We start from the raw sequence: 15,713 nt of genomic DNA on the forward strand, positions 1-15,713 counted from the left end.
AAGCAATCTGGAGAGAGAATTGTATATAAGTGGCTCGAGAGACCTGGCAGCTGAGGACTCCTTTGCAACCTTGCCCTGAGCTCCCATCTTTGCCCGTCTGTGGAATGGGCATGGTGGTTGTGCTCCAAGGTTATTATTAGAAATGAGAAACTTAAAAATGCCTTGGCATGTGACTTGAGGTATAAATATGCCTCGCTGCCATGTGGAAAATAGGAGTTTTTAGCTGAAATGTATAATGAGGTTAGGCGAGGAGCATCAGTCAGTGGCAGCAGGAACGTTGCCCGAGATGGGAGGTGTCAGGGGGGCAGGTGCTTGTTTAAGGAAGGGGAACAGAGAGACCGTCTGTGAAGCAGTCTGGGGCAACATGGTTGAATGTTCAAAACAAACAAGCACAAATAAACGTGTGGACGTCTGGCCTGAATTTAGAAACGAATAGGGGGATTGGAGATGAGCCTCTGTCGTTTCACATTGCAGGCCCTGTGCTCCAGCTCCAGGCACCCAGTGGATTCCAGAGGGTTGGGCCTGGGGAACCAGGAAGGCCTGGGCGAACCAGTGCTCATGTGGGGTTCAGCTGCTGTGTCTGCAGGGGGCTTATATTAGGGAGGCAGCCCAGGGGTTAGGAACAAACCAGACCCTGGAACCAAGCTGTCTGGGTGTGATTGTGGCTCTACTATGTACCAGCTAGGTGACCTTCAGCCGATCCTCCAACGTCTCTGTGCCTAAGTTTCCTCATCTACAACATGAGGGTGATATTAGCACCCATGTCAGAGATTGTCGGGAGGATGAAATGAGGAGATCCGAGTGCATGCTCGGAAGAGCACCTGGCATCTGCAGTCATCAGCATAGAGAGGCACCTCTCTGGCCTTGCGGATTCCAGCACACAACAGAGAAGAAACTCAAACTGGACTAGCTGAGGAAAGTTCACCTCCAGAGGACTGAATGTGTTGACCACGAATTATATGGTCATTCCCAGAGAGGAAGCATAGACTAGAAGGAAGGAAGAAAAACCACAGCCCCTGGGATGCCCAGCCCTGGCTGGTAGGCAGAGGGGCTGTGGAGGGCTGAGTTGTGCTCAGGTGGACTGTCTTGAAATGTCATGTGCCTCCTCCCTGCCCCCAGGGAAGTTGGAAGCTTGGGGGTTATGTATCCACACAGGCAGGTTCCCATGGCCAGTATCCTAGAAATTTTTGTCCTTATCTCACCTGAGTCAGCCTTTCCCAGAGTCATTTACTAATACTGTATCTCTGCTCTGGAATCTTGCAAAATCATTCCCCTGTTATGTCTGCCTGAACATGGGAAGAACCCCTCTCATCTGGAACTCTTGTCCGATGCCTGCCGTCCTGCCTCTCTGCAGTGTGTGGGCAGGTCTGCTCTCTGCTGCGGACGTCTTCAGAATGACTGCATTTCAGGCTTTCTGAGCTAGTGTCTTTAAATCCACTGGTGAAAGGAGATAACAATCATCTGCTGGTTGGTGTTTGCCAAAATGTGGCCTTATAACGGGATGAAGTGATGGCTCCTGGCGTGAAACCTGGTTCCCCCTGGGCGTACACCCAGCCTGAACAGCTCCTTTAAAACCAGAAGCAATTTGTCATCTTTTGATTCTCTTCCAGCACTATCCCTGTCACAGGTAGATAAATGAGGTGGCAGATGGGTGTCCAAATGCAGGATCGTCTAATCCCAGCGGTTTCCCGCGGAGCCGTCACTCCGCAAGGATGGAGAGCACAGTGGGGTGGTCCCTGGCTTCAGGATTGTAACCATAAGCAAATTTTTTCATCGTATGTCCCATTTATATGCATGAAGTGCTTTCTCAGAATCTCCCGGCCTCCAGTGTGCCATTGATAGGTGCATTTCTCATTTTAGAATCCTGAAATGAATCACACGTTTGTGAGCTCAACATCTCATGTCTGTAGTTCCACAGAATGCCACTAATCACATCAGTGTCTCAGCAGAAGCCAGCAAGAACCCCTGAGTTAGAAAGAGATGGGGGTTGGACTTGATGTTCTAAAACACTTTGATTACAGAAAGCCGATGAGAAAGGTGGGTGCGTTTCAGTTCACCTTGAGTTGCATGCTCTGTATGTGGCTCAAAAGACACCCACACAGTTTTCTACACAGCCTACATGGACTTTAGATTTTCTTGGTTGCATATAGCTAAAGTCACCCAGTTATTCCCAAGGATGCAATAGGCAGAAGAAGCCTCCTGGTTGCCAAAACATGGGTGACCCATGATTCCCCTGTAAATGAAGAAGGGTAGGCCTGTGTGGCAGATGAACTCAGCTAGCCAGGGCAGGCTCATGCCCATGCCAGGGGGCTGAGTGTGCTGCAGGTCCAGCCAGACAGCTTTGATTTCTTCTGTGGTCATTGGTCACACCCTTCATCTCCACAGCTGCCAGAGTAACTGGGCATCCTAACTTACAAGGTCCCAGCCATGGCTGGATCAACTCGAGTTCATCCCCAACCACAGGAAAATCTCTGCCCTAATAGTATTACAGTGAGTCGTTGAGCATCATTGAGGCACCCTGAGAAAGGAACAGATGTGGAGCATCTTCTCAAAGCTGGATCTGTTGAGCATGTACCAGATTCTTATGCAGACCCCTAATGCTGGTGGCCATAGGAGTTTATAGCCAGTTTTTAATTATCTTTAGTACTGAAGGAGAAATCTAGCATAAACTTTAACATTTAAAAGTAAATCCTTCAATTCAAGCTTTAGCCAGTGGTTTCATACTGGAAATCTTTTAGGGGATGGTGGTATTTGCTTTTATGTTTTCCCCATTAAGCAATTTTAATTTGCAGCAAAATGACCCATTGGGGCTGAGAGTACAGCATGGGAGAGTAATTTGCATGGGGCTGAGAGATGGGTGTGGGTGCCTCTTCCTGCCTCTTCCAGCCTCTCTTCTTCATCTACAGACCGTTGTGTTTGCTGCGTCTACTTCATAAGGTCGGGGGAGAATCAAATGAGTTAACAAATATAGAGCCATCCCTCAGCCCGGCCATAGGAAGCACATGATACATCTTAGTTGTTATGACTTACTTAGACTTACAGAAAAAGAGAGGAGAAACTCTTCAAGGGAGATAATGAAACACAGAAAATTTTGTTCATTAAAAGACAGATGCATAAGTGAATCTTTAAGGTAATTCTGCATTTCATTCATGGTGAAATCACATAATCTTTTTCTTTTAAGATTATAAGGCTGAGCCAGCTGTACATGATATATTAAACCCACACATTGACTTCTTTAGAAAAGTTACTATTTAAGAATATGATCATTCCTGGAAAAAAACAATTTTGTTGTGCCTCCTGTCCATTGAAAAGAGTTACATGTAAAGAATGGTTTGCATTCCTTGGATTAGTGTCTTCGAATTCCTGCTCTCTCTTCAAGCTCTGTCATAAAGCAAGGCAAGGGAGGGCTGTGAACTCCTTGAGGAAGGAATTCCTTATAATTCCTCTTCATTGCCTCAGAGTGTCTGGCAAATAGTAGGCACTCAGTCAATGTCTTATGAATGAATGAATGAATAATTTAGATGTTTAATCCTTTAAGTCAGTGATATTCAACCTTAACCATGCATTGGAATTGTTTGGGGGACTTGTTAAAACCAAGATTGCTGCTCCCCTCCCCCACTCCCACCCCCACCCCCACCCCCACCCCCCAAGTTTCTGATTCAGTGGCTCTGAGGTGGGGCCCAATAATTTCATTTCCAACAAGCCTTCAGAGGATGCTGATGCTGTTGGCCCAGGGGCTGTAGCTTGAGCACCACTGCTTTGGGGTCCACTCCACTGCTTAGGGCCACTGCTTTTTTACCTTTTCCAAGCCTTCCAAGAGATTGACATCTATAACTGTCTGACATTGTCCCGTAGACCTGAGATAGGTTTTCTAAAAATGACTAGGATTTAACCAGATAAAAGAGCAAGCTGGATTTTTTTTTTTTCATCAAAAACTACACTTGTGTTTCTTGTCTAATTATGAGAGAAGTGAGAGCCAGATCACCACCTCCTTTACGACTGTGGTGTCTGCTGGGGGGACACCGCCAGGAAGGGTGGAGTAGAGTGGCAAACCTTGCAACATTTAAGGCAGCTTGCATCTCCCTCCAGTTTTGGAATCCCCACTTAGTGTCAGAGGCACTTAACTGCAAAGTTGAAAAGAGACAGGACCTTTTGCAGAAACTGCAGATGAGCAAAAAGGGTACAGGAGGTGAGCATATGATACAAAAGGGAGCGCGTTATTTGCGAAGTCTTTTCATGGCTACTGTGAGCCTGACTGAAGTCATTAGGCCCCCGGTTCAGAAATGAGAGGGAGTTTCATGGCCTGAGGAAGGCTGCTCTCTGCAAAAAGTTATTCTCCTAATTCCAGATGTCACTTTGGGTGGCAGGCAAGGAGCTAGCATTCCAAACCCAGGCCACGCAGAGCTCCTCCTCCCTCCATCCCCCTCTTCTCAGGAAAGAGTCTTCGAGACTGTGAGGACACAGGAGAGGCCAGGGATGGGTTGGCAGAGGGTACCAGAGGGACACCAGGCTCCCTGAGCAGAGAGGAGATCAAATGGAGCCTGAGAAGGGAATTGAAGAGGCGGAGGGGACCAAGGCCTTCCTCTGAGATAGTGAGAGTGTGTTAGTGACTTATTGCTCCATAACAAATGACCCCAACATTTAGCAGCTTAAAACCACAAATATTTATTGTCTTGAGCATTTTCTGGAGACTTGGGAGCGGCTTAGCTGAGTGGTTCTGGCTCAGGGTCCCTCATGGGGTTGCAGTCAAGCTGTCCACAGCTGCTGTCATCTAAAGGCTTGGCTGGGTCTGGAGACCCACTTCCAAGATGGCGCCTTCACCTGGCTGTTGGCAGGAGGCCTCAGTTCCTTGCTCTCAGTACCTTAGGCCTCTCGATAGGGCTACTTATGACATAGTAGTTAACTTCCTTCAGAGCCAACAATACGAGAGAGAGAGAGGAAGTCAAAATACCTTTTATGACCTAGTCTCAGAAGTGACACACTGTCACTTCCGCTTGATTCTGTTCATTAAAAACAAGTCACTCAGTCTGACTCACACTCGAGGGGAGGGGAATGAGGCTCGACCTCTTGAAGGAGGAGCACCACCACAAAGAGTGGCCTCTTCATCCTCCTCTTGCCGGGCTCAGAAAAGCACAAGAATAATTGATATAGGGCCTTTGGTGAAATGATGGTGGGAGCTTTTAAAAGGACTCCAGAGGGGGCTGTGGGAGTTTTGCCTGATTGGGCTGAGGAAAGGTGGTTGGGTAGAGGAAGGGACATTGGAAACTCTCTGTGGGCTTTGAGCCTACCATCCTACAGGGGTCTTGCCTTTAGGCCAAGGGGCAACCTTGCTTAGAAAGGACTGAAGCCACCTATGAATCCCAAGGCTCAGGTTTGGTTCCAAAGAAGAGGAAGAAGGGGCTGGCTGCTTAGAGCCAACTCTGTGCTGGAGAGAGAGTAACACACAGCACTGTGCATCTCCTTCTAGATTATCTGGCCTACCAGGTCCCCAGTGGGGAAAGAACAGGGACTTAAGGCAGAAGTGGTATGCTAAAATAAAGAGGAGCTTCTGGGCTGTGCCTCTCAGGAAGGATATTTGGGGGGTGAGGGGATGTTAGGAAGCGGGAGAGGAGGAGCCCCACTATTTTTTATTAAAGTGATCCCACTCAGGAGGGTGGTTTAGTACTGCCAGGCACAACAGGCATTGGCCCTTTGTGGCTGCGGCTCCTAGGTCCCACACAGACACCCTTCCCCGGGAGCAGATGTTTATTTTGGCCACCCCGGCTCCATAAATGGATTTCACTTAGCAGTCTTTTGAGGATGCAGAACCATTGGTGGTCATATTGTACTGTGTCTCTTCTTATCTCCCTTCTCATCCCCAGGAAATAAGCTAATCAAACTTGCTGATGATTTTACACTGAGAAGGAGATAGCTAAAAACTTGGATGACAAGTATTAGAATACAATGTGATGTGGATAAATTGGGTCCACGTATTAAGGGCTATAAAATGAGATTCCATCAAGGCATGAATAATGGTGCCTGTGGAAAAGATTAATCAAATACCCCATTAAAAGGTATAGGAATTCTGGTCAGACAGCCCCTGTTTAATTACACTCCTGCCCCTACCCCGCCCCCACTCCAATCCCCCTGAAACTGCTTTCTACTAGGAGAAATATGGAAAAGAGTTTAGAGGAAATAATAGAAAAATTGGGACATATGTTTTGGTAGAACGAGATTATGAAAACAGATTTAAGCAACCAGTGTTTAATTTAGAAAAAATAAAAAAGGCAATTGGCATGAGTAAACATTTACAAATGTAATTTCCAAAGGAGCCCTGTTGATACCATTCAGCGAATGCCAACAAAGCATTTACTTTCCAAAGGGAGAAAGCAAGACAACAAGAGAAATGAAGGCACCTCCAGGAATGGACCGGAGAACAGCCAAGCCATAGAGAAAAAGCAGGTGTGAGAACGGACAATGCAGAAGATAGACACACTTCTGAAAGATCTGGGAGGACTGGCGTTGTCTGCAGAAGGCTTCCCGGAAGAGGAGACTCCAGCAGAGCCCTGAAGTGTGGACAAGCTCCCATGTACTGCAAACTCGTGAGCACACTCTGGTGACAGGGTTTAGGGAGCACGTGGGCTTGAGCAGAGCAGGGGGCCCCTGTGGGATTCTTCTCTCCATCTCCACCACCACCACCCTGGCCCCAGCTGTCATCACTTCTCGCCTGGACAACTACAAAAGCCTTCCAGCTGTTTTCCCTGCTTCCGCTCTTGCTCCTCTACAATCCGTTCTGCACACAGAAGTCAGAATCAAAATCAAAGTTAATCGTATCACTCTCTTGACTTGTGGCTTCCCATTGCTCTTAAGCTAAAAGTAAAAATCATTATCGTGGCTACAAAGTCTTATGTGGTCTGAACCACATCCTATGTCCACCTCCCTTTCACTCACTATATGCCAGTCAAGCTGGCCTTGAAAATTTCAGCACACTGGGTCTTCCTGCCACAGGGCCCTTGCACATGCTTTTCATTCTCTGTGTATGATTTTCTTCCATCTCTTCCCAAAGCTAACTCTGACTCATCCTTCAGAATGCATCTTAATGATTACTTCCTCCTGGAAGAATTCCTTAATATTCATAACTAGGTCAGCTCTCCCTCATACCTTGAAAACGTGTTTATTGTGTGAACATATGATTAATGTCTGTCTTCCCCACTAGACCACAAGCTGTATGAGGTCAGGGACCCAGTCTTGGCATCCCTCAGAGCCTAGCACAGTCTCGATAAATATGGATTGACTGGATTGTGACATTTAATTAGGAACAATGAGACTAGTCAAGAAATTACACTAGACTAGTATGTAAGAGAATGCCATTATGAATTCTTACTGGGATGAAATGTCCAGACTACTGAATTCATGTCTAGACTCTGCCACCTGCTGGCTGTGCTGTTGTAAATAAATCACAGATCCTCTCAGAGCGTGTTTCCTCATCTACAAAATGGGGATACCAACACCCACCTCACATGGTTGTAGCAAGCAATTAATGAAATAATATATATAAAAGCATTTTTTAACTGTAAAACAAGACAAATATACTGTGTCCTTTTTCCCAGTGCCTGGCACGTTGGGTCCTTAAACGTCTGTCGGGTGGATGGATGGATGGATGGATGGATGGATGGATGGATGGATGGGTGGGTGGGTGGGTGGATGGATGGATGGACGGACGGACGGATGGATGGACGGATGGACGGACTAATGAAAGAACAGATTAACAGTTAGGTAGCCAGTATGAGATCCAGGAGGGGAACCTGGCATAAAGATAGTATGATGGAAACCAAAAGAGGGGAGAATTTCAAGAAATAGGAAGAAGCTTGTTGACCGCCCACAATATCACGTAGAGTAGAGCAGGCAAGGAGAATGAGAAAAAAAATCATTTAACTTGGGTGGAAGGAAGTCCCTGGTGACCTTGGGGCAAGTCCTCCTCAGCCTTTTCATGTTGTCTGTGCCTTCAGTGACATGCGTTAATTGTAACTTAATCACTCGACTGATTTTTATCTTTTGGGGGGAAATCAAATTGATTTGCACATACAGCAAAATTGGCGAGGTTACTCCAGCTGCTGGTGGCAGGTGCTGACAAGTGAAGAAGTGAGCGTCAAAGGATAAGAAAATACACTCAACATTTATTTTAATAAGGCCCAGAAAACCTTAGTTATTTAATAAATTGACATGGATAATTAGGTTTCAGTTTCAAGGGTTGTTTCATTTTTAACTCCCTGGGTTCCAATAGGAATAGGGCCGTGTGTGCAGGTTGTGGCACGAGATCCATCCCAAGATGACCACACATTTCTAGGAGCTTTTTTCTGTCTCTCTGATCACACCCCACTTCCTACCACAGCCATCCACGCAGGGTACGTCACTCTAATACACACACACGCACACACACTAAGCTCCTAGTCCTTTTGATTGGTTACTCCTCCAGCATGGCAGCCTCAGCCCTGTGCCAGGCTCTGATCAGCCAGTCTGTGTGTGGGCCTGGTGAGTGAGTGGCCCAGGCTGACCACACGCCGCACACTGATCATCTCAGGGCTGACTCCCAATGAGTAAGAAAGACATGATGAACGAATGCAGCCCCGTGGCTATTTCAACATTCATCTTCACCCCCAGTGCTCCAAACCTGGCTCACAAAATTAGGTACTCAGTAGGAAAAACGTTAGATCAAACTAGAAGAAAAGGCCACCAAATATTTCGTTTCCATGTAGTAGCTGGTGGTGCGGAATATGGGTTTATGCAGAATGGAGACAGTATTTAAAAAGACTTTGAAATGGTTCAGAGAGTTTGAAGGCCCCTGGCCATAGTGCCCCTTCAGCAGGGGTGGCTCAAGAGCCTGTTGCTGATCCAAAGACAGAACCGTGCATGTCTCTGTCCTCTTCCTCACATCTCCCAGGTCAAGGACTTTCTTTGACAGCCCTGGGTTCAAGTGTTGAGTCTCATCAGTAGAGTGGTTTTCTATGAACTGATGCACACAGTTTGCAAGAAGGATTGCCAAAGCCCTGGTCCTTCTACAAATGGCACAGTCCCTGGAAGATCACCACATTCCGACTGGGAAGTGTAGGGAGGTACAAAGTAAAGACCTCGCACGTCCTCCTGCCTTCAGTGGTGGACCCTCCTGGGGAAGCTGTGTGGTCAGTGGGGAGGGCTGAGTGCAGACAGGGCAGGACCCTCTCCCACGGTTGCATGGCAGGGGCAGCAGAGCTGGAACCTGTAACCACTGATCTGTCCTCCCACTGAAGGAGCAGACCCCGAAGCTCTTGATCCTTCCAGTCTCCAGAAACACTAGGACAAAATCTCCAACTTTAGACAGAAGAGCGTGACAGTTCAGAGCCAGGCTCAGAGCTAGGATCACAGCTCAGCTCTGCCTCGCCTAGCTCCTGCCCTCTCCCAGGGCATGTGTAGAAATGGGTATATCATGCTTTCTCAGAGAGGTGGCATGAAGATTAAATGCCACAATGCACGTGACGTGCTCATGCCAAGCCCAGCCCGCGTGAGAAGTGAGCTAAGAGAAGCATGGAAGCCATGATCGATTTAACCCCCTTTGCAAGTTCTGGTCTGCCCTCAAACATCACTGCTGGGCCCCAGCCCAGCCTGCCCTAGGGGATTGCATACCGTGGGTGGGTAGCTCTTACAGGCTGGAGTTGGAAATCTTGAGAAGAGAGGAGTCCATGAAGGGGTTTAGAGTGGCGGCTGGGGAGGGGGGTAGGGACGAGAAAAGGGTTCAGGGGAGAGCTCTGCAGAATTCCTGGGGATCCAGAGATGGGGTCTGGAAGAGCCGCACGAGCCAGCCGGGAGGACCAGCATTAGACTTGAAACATCAGAATAACAGTGTCGCAGGGTCCAGGCAGGAAGGGATTTCAAGAAGGAGTGTCAGATCTTGCAGAAAGGTAAACTAGGACAATAACGAAGAAAAAGGCTTTTGAATCATATTTGCCTTTTCAGTGAAAGTGACTTCAAATTAGTTTGGTTTCCAGAATTTTAAACACACATATTGTAATCATTGGAAATACCCTAGAGCACTGTACAAACCAGGATTGGAAATCACTTACCATCTATACTATAAGAGCAGGAACCCAATCTTGCAAGCAGATTTTTGTTTGTTTTTTTTCTGTGTGTGAGGAAGATCAGCCCTGAGCTGACATCCATGCCAATCCTCCTCTTTTTGCTGAGGAAGACTGGCCCTGAGCTAACATCCATGCCCATCTCCCTCCTCTTTATATGGGACGCCGCCACAGCATGGCTTGACAAGCGGTGCGTCAGTCCGCGCCCGGGATCCGAACCTGCAAACCCCTGGCCGCCAAAGCAGAGCACGCGAACTTAACCGCTATGCCACCAGGCCAGCCCCTGCAAGCAGATCTTAAAAACTCCTGAGTCCAGGAAAGAAATCCACCTGCCTGTCAGATCTGCATTAAGTCCTCTTGATTATCTTTCCCTCCCTGCGTCTCCCACCTGGCCCACCTTCTCTCCACTGTGAACAGGAACGAGGATGCACAATCTTGATTTCTTTCACAAATACAATCCCTAGGAGAACCATGGAGAGAAAGAATAGAGAACCAGAGTGTGATCACTTGGGGCCGCTGCCTAATTTCTTTTATTCCTCCTCTGATGTCTTTCAGGCCCCTTTTGTGGCTGTACAACTAAGGCTGTAATAAAGTTTTGAAGGTAGTGTCGGCAGCCTATTGGGTTTGAAGATGACTTGACTTTTGAATTTTTTATTGTATCCATCAGTTTCAGAGCTTTTTTTTTTCTGTGCAAATCAAAACAGACCCCACACATATTTAATTTTAAGTGTTAAAAAACCTCCCGTCTCCTAGTAGGACATTGCTCATTGCTTTTGTCCATTGTGTGGGTTGCTTAGCCTGGAGCATATAATTTAGAGTCCTGGACTTACCGGAGGTGTCTGGAGGTCACCGTTAAGTGGATGTTCCCTTTATTAAGTCAATATTTGATAAAGCCTTTTGAAAATGCTAATAATTATGTTCGTCAGGCTGCCTGCTGAGATTAGAGAAAAGACAAAATTTTAAAGCTTAGTTTTCTTGCTCCAAACCTTAAGTAAATGGCCAGATCTAATCTTCCTTTCATCCATCATTTATATTTATTACATTTGTTGAGTCTGGTTAGTGGGTTAGATTCCTTAGGTTTTTACTACATCCTATTATGCAATCATCTTTGATAAAACCTAATGTTATACAACCCTGGACCCTCGAGCATAGCATGATGCCAAACCCCATTCCAAATGTGTCTCCTGCTGAAGCAAACTATATTGGAAGACATTAAAGAGAAGCATTCCTCGGTCACTTCAAATTGCAAAAAGATTTTCATAAATCACCAGATCCACAGAGAGCTGCCCCCAGATCCCAACTTCCTCCCTGCCTCATTACCTCCATTGTGAGCGCCCCCTTTGCCCACACACTCATGAGAGAGTGATTACGGTGTGTGGTGCCCTCCTTCGGAACACAGCTTGCATACAGGTTGTTTTCAAATGGGTGATTATTTACATTGAGAATGAGTGCACTTGGACGTGTTGACATGCACCACAGGCAAAATGCAGACAGTAGGAAACTGCGGCTTAGACTGCCTGAGCCTTCGACAGATGAATGGTAAGGAAAAGAAATCGATGGAGGGAGAACTGGTCACTTAAAAGACGTCTAAAAAAAACGGCAAAACTAAACTACAGTGTCTAAGGATACACACTTGGGTGATAAAACCATAAATAAACCCAAGGAAGTCAGGTAGGAGCGGGCTACTTTGGGAGGAGCAGGGGCCACAGATGCGTGGAGGGGCTCTAGGGTCGCCGGCACAGCTCTCTTCCTTCACCGGACTTTGGTTCCTGGGACGTTTGCCTTCTCATCATTCCCAATGCAATACATTTGTTTTGTGTGGTTTTAAGTGCCTGTGCTTTATGTTACAATAAAAACTTATTTTAATGAGTCCACTTGGGGTTCATATTACCTACAGTCTGTGAGGAATTTGGCTTTTGGGGGAGTGTCTTATAATAAAATATGTCTTACTTTTCTCACTAAGAGGTAAATTATAAATCCAGCTGGAAATTCACCAGTGGGGTTGTCTGGCAGCTTGGTCAGAAATGAGAAACAGAAGAGGGCCTATTAATGGAGCTTTTCTAGGTTCTGGCTACAGAAGACTCCCTTGGTCTTTCCTTTTTCCCTTCTTTCAGGTATACAGTTAATTACCTAGTTAGTTACTTTTAGTAACGGAATAAGCCCCTGCAGACCCACCTTTCCTGAACAAAGCTGGACCCTGACAATAGCCGTGTTGCTCCCTGCCCTCCCTCCTCCCTTATCTTTAGTAATCTTTAAGGACCACAAAGTTTGCTTAGAGGGACTTAGCCCCCCACTTTCTCCACCTCTGATGTCCCTGCAAGTGCCAATCTGAAGCGACCCCCCAATGGTGTGATTTTGGGGTGCCCTGTGATGCACCTCTCCCTCCAGCTGGGGCATCATTCCTTTGCCTGAGAGCTTCCACCCTATTGAGTGCACTTCCCCCAGAGCATTTACCACCGTGGTATGGATAAGTTGGGTGAGAGTTAGTTTCCATAGAGGGGAAAGTCATCAAGAGTAGGACTCTGGAAACCTGAGGTGGGGGGGCAATAAGGGAAGACCCAAAATAGGGGTGGTGGGGGTTTATCTTTCCTTCTTGTTCTTCTTATCAGACCCGGCCTCAGCGTGTTGATATTTTTCAGCTTCAGTCTAGAATCCCACCAAAACACAGCATTTGCATCTGTCCCTGGGGCTGCATGAGGCCAGTTGTCCAGCTCTCTCAGGGCATAAGCCTGAGTACAAGCCTGTTTGGGAATAAACAGTAGATTCGGCTCCATGAGTGCAGGAACCTCATCTGATTTTGTTCACCATTCATTTCTCAACCCGCGTACAGGGCTTGACACCTGATAGGTGCTCACTAAACACTTGATGAAAAAATGAAGGAATGAAAAGCGCCCAGGCCAACCGAAAGCTTGCAGCAAGAGAGAGAGCACAGAGACCTCCCAAGACAGACAGAGAGACAGCGACTGCTGTCACTACAGGCTCCTGGGCACATCACCTTCCCCTTCTCTCCACCCCTGAGCGTTTCTCCATCTGCAGCCTGGGGTCGACCACTCCTGCTCTGTGCCTCCCTGTCCTCAACAGGAAGATCAGCCAGGACCTAGTTCTTGAGAAGTCACAGCACTTACCACATTTTTTCCCACTTGCACAGCGCTTTGGGGTCGTAGAAGTATTTTCCCACACATCGTCTCATTTGCGCTAACACAATAACCCCATGAAGTAGGTCCTTCCCACTTTACAGAGGGGGAAACTGAGGCTGAGAAGGGTTACAATGAGGGGCAGAGCTGTAACTGGAACCTGGAACTCTGGGTCCCTGTGTCCGCTATCCTTTCTGTTGCGCTGTCGCAGGCACTGTTGGCGATCCAAATCAAGGGATCAAGAGTCAACCCATGGGCTGGCCCCGTGGCTTAGCGGTTAAGTGCGCACGCTCCGCTGCTGGCGGCCTGTGTTCGGATCCCGGGCACGCACCGACGCACCGCTTCTCTGGCCATGCTGAGGCTGCGTCCCACACACAGCAACTAGAAGGATGTGCAACTATGATATACAATTATCTACTGGGGCTTTGGGGGGAAAATAAATAAATAAAAAATTTAAAAAAAAAAAGAGTCAACCCTTGCCCCCAAGAGGCTTGAAATCTAATTTGGGTGCAGAAAACTACCTTCCACGGTAAACATAGGCCAGTAAACATATTGTAGCACCACCGGAGCTTTCCCTGGTTTACTTCACAGAGAGGCTGTGAAAGGTTCTGCTGCCGTTGATTCTTAGAAAGGTTCTCTCTACGTAAACTTATTTACAGAGTATAGAATGGAGTGTCTCAGCGGGCTTCAACTGTCTGCTGTAATGGGGAGGAGAGGGAGAGCATAAAAAATGGAAATTTCAAAGACCTTATTTTAATCAGTGGTGTCGGTCTCACACTTCAGCAGTTCTCCTTAGAAATAACCACATCGTAGACAGGAAAAGGAAAGCAAGGGGTGTAAAAAGCCCCTAATCTAGATGACCATTCCCTTACACTAGCGTTGTCTGTCACGGAGCTGATGCAGCTACCGTGCACACAGAAGTGTCTGTGCTTTTGGACCTGCCCCCAAACCGTTTCACACTCCTTCTCTCCTCTGATGCTCTCGTGACCCCATACACGAGGTAGGGCTGATACTGAGGCTTAGAAGCGTCACGTGACTTTCCCAAAGCCCCAGACCAGTTAGCGGCAGTGCTGGAACGTGAACTGGAGCTCTTCCCGGCCCCCACCTCTTTCCCACCTCCTTTCCTACAGCGGCCCCTCTTGGGCTTCTCTTTCCGCCATCCTTGAGAAAGACCCAGCTGTAGCAGCTCAGCCACCGCGAGTCCACAGCACTGGCTCTGGTCAACACAGGCTCGTATTACAGTGGTTAAGTATTCGCTGACCACTTTACTGTGTTACAATTATTTAATTAGTCTATGCCTAGGAGAAAGAGATGGCTTATTTAGAAGTTTAATAGTAAACACTTCCGGATCTTCAGTTCACTGTCAGCTTGATGGTGTTAGGATGATCAGGGTCTGCCCACTGTGCTCCTCATCCACTCAGCACCAGAGGGGTAACGAGAAATGGCTTCGTTCAAGGCACAACCTTGTCCTGTGCTCAGGACAGCAGGATGGTTGTGGCTAGGTTCGAGAAGGGAGGACAGACAAATGCAGGAAGGCAGAATCATGAGAAAAACGACGTTTTAGGACCTTCAAAAAAGTAACCAGATCTTTTTGTGACCCTCTTGAGGCAAAACGAGAGTAGAATTTATCTTCTTGGGCCCCGGGTTGGGGATAGCACGGAGGTTCACACCAGTCTGTTAGTTGAAAGCCAGTGTTTGTCAACCTCGACTGCACATTAGAGTGATCTGAGAAGCTTTCACATATCCAGATGCCAGGCCTGGCATTCAAACTCCACACATGATTCCGGTGTGCAGCCAAGCTTGAGAACCTGACCAGATAGGTGGTGGTGGCTTTGTCAGGTGTCGACCTGGCCAGGCTGAACTACAGTTCCCAGAACTCCCTGTCCTGTAGGTTTCTAATTGTATGGGCCACAGAGAGATTCTTGGGAGATCTGGAGGATGGAAGGGAAGCAGCAGCCATTTTGTAACACATAGGTTGTCGCCTGTCTGCTGGCCCACCTCATGGCATGAGGTAGCAGCCAAGCCAGGCCTGTAATTGCTCCACCTTCCCCTGGATCCCCCTTCAGCTTCTCTGACTCCTGGGCAAGGTGTATGTGTTTAGCTCCAAGACGACGGGCCCTGGCTTCTGGGGGATGTCCGTACCATCATGGTCAAAGGCAATAAGAACCGACATGAGTTTCAGTCCATCCTCGTGGGGTTCCGGTAAAGGCCTGTGGATTCCAGATTATTCTTGGTTTTTCCCACTTTTCGTCCTTCTTTCCTTCCCAACCGCCTGTCCTGTGGACTTTACGTTCCAGCATCAGATGCAAAAACAATGCCTTATGGAGGCTGGTAATCAGCAATTACTGTTGTGAAAGGTCACATACCTGTGTGACCCATATATATACAGATACAGATACATGTATATCCCTATCCATCCTTGTAGTTCTGCTTCTGTGATTGACTGACTGAACAGGTGGTTTTCAGAATCATGGATTAAGGGATTGTTTTC

General features: G+C 47.4%; 1 protein-coding gene across 5 annotated transcripts in view; it reads left to right on the forward strand.

The window, feature by feature from the left end:
• Positions 1–15,713, forward strand: part of ATXN7L1 (ataxin 7 like 1) — a 223,984-nt gene that overhangs the window by 97,897 nt on the left and 110,374 nt on the right. The window contains exon 4 of one of the 5 annotated variants that reach the window (XM_058523574.1): positions 6,362–7,611. The exons of the other annotated variants lie outside the window; for them this stretch is intronic. Within the exon in view, the coding sequence (XP_058379557.1) occupies positions 6,362–6,447 (86 nt within the window). The 3' untranslated portion in view covers positions 6,448–7,611. Of the gene's footprint in view, positions 1–6,361; positions 7,612–15,713 lie in introns of those variants that run through there. 5 annotated transcript variants of the gene reach the window in all.

The sequence above is a fragment of the Diceros bicornis genome, chromosome 3 (genome assembly GCF_020826845.1).
Source record: "Diceros bicornis minor isolate mBicDic1 chromosome 3, mDicBic1.mat.cur, whole genome shotgun sequence".
In the NCBI taxonomy this organism is placed as follows: domain Eukaryota; kingdom Metazoa; phylum Chordata; class Mammalia; order Perissodactyla; family Rhinocerotidae; genus Diceros; species Diceros bicornis.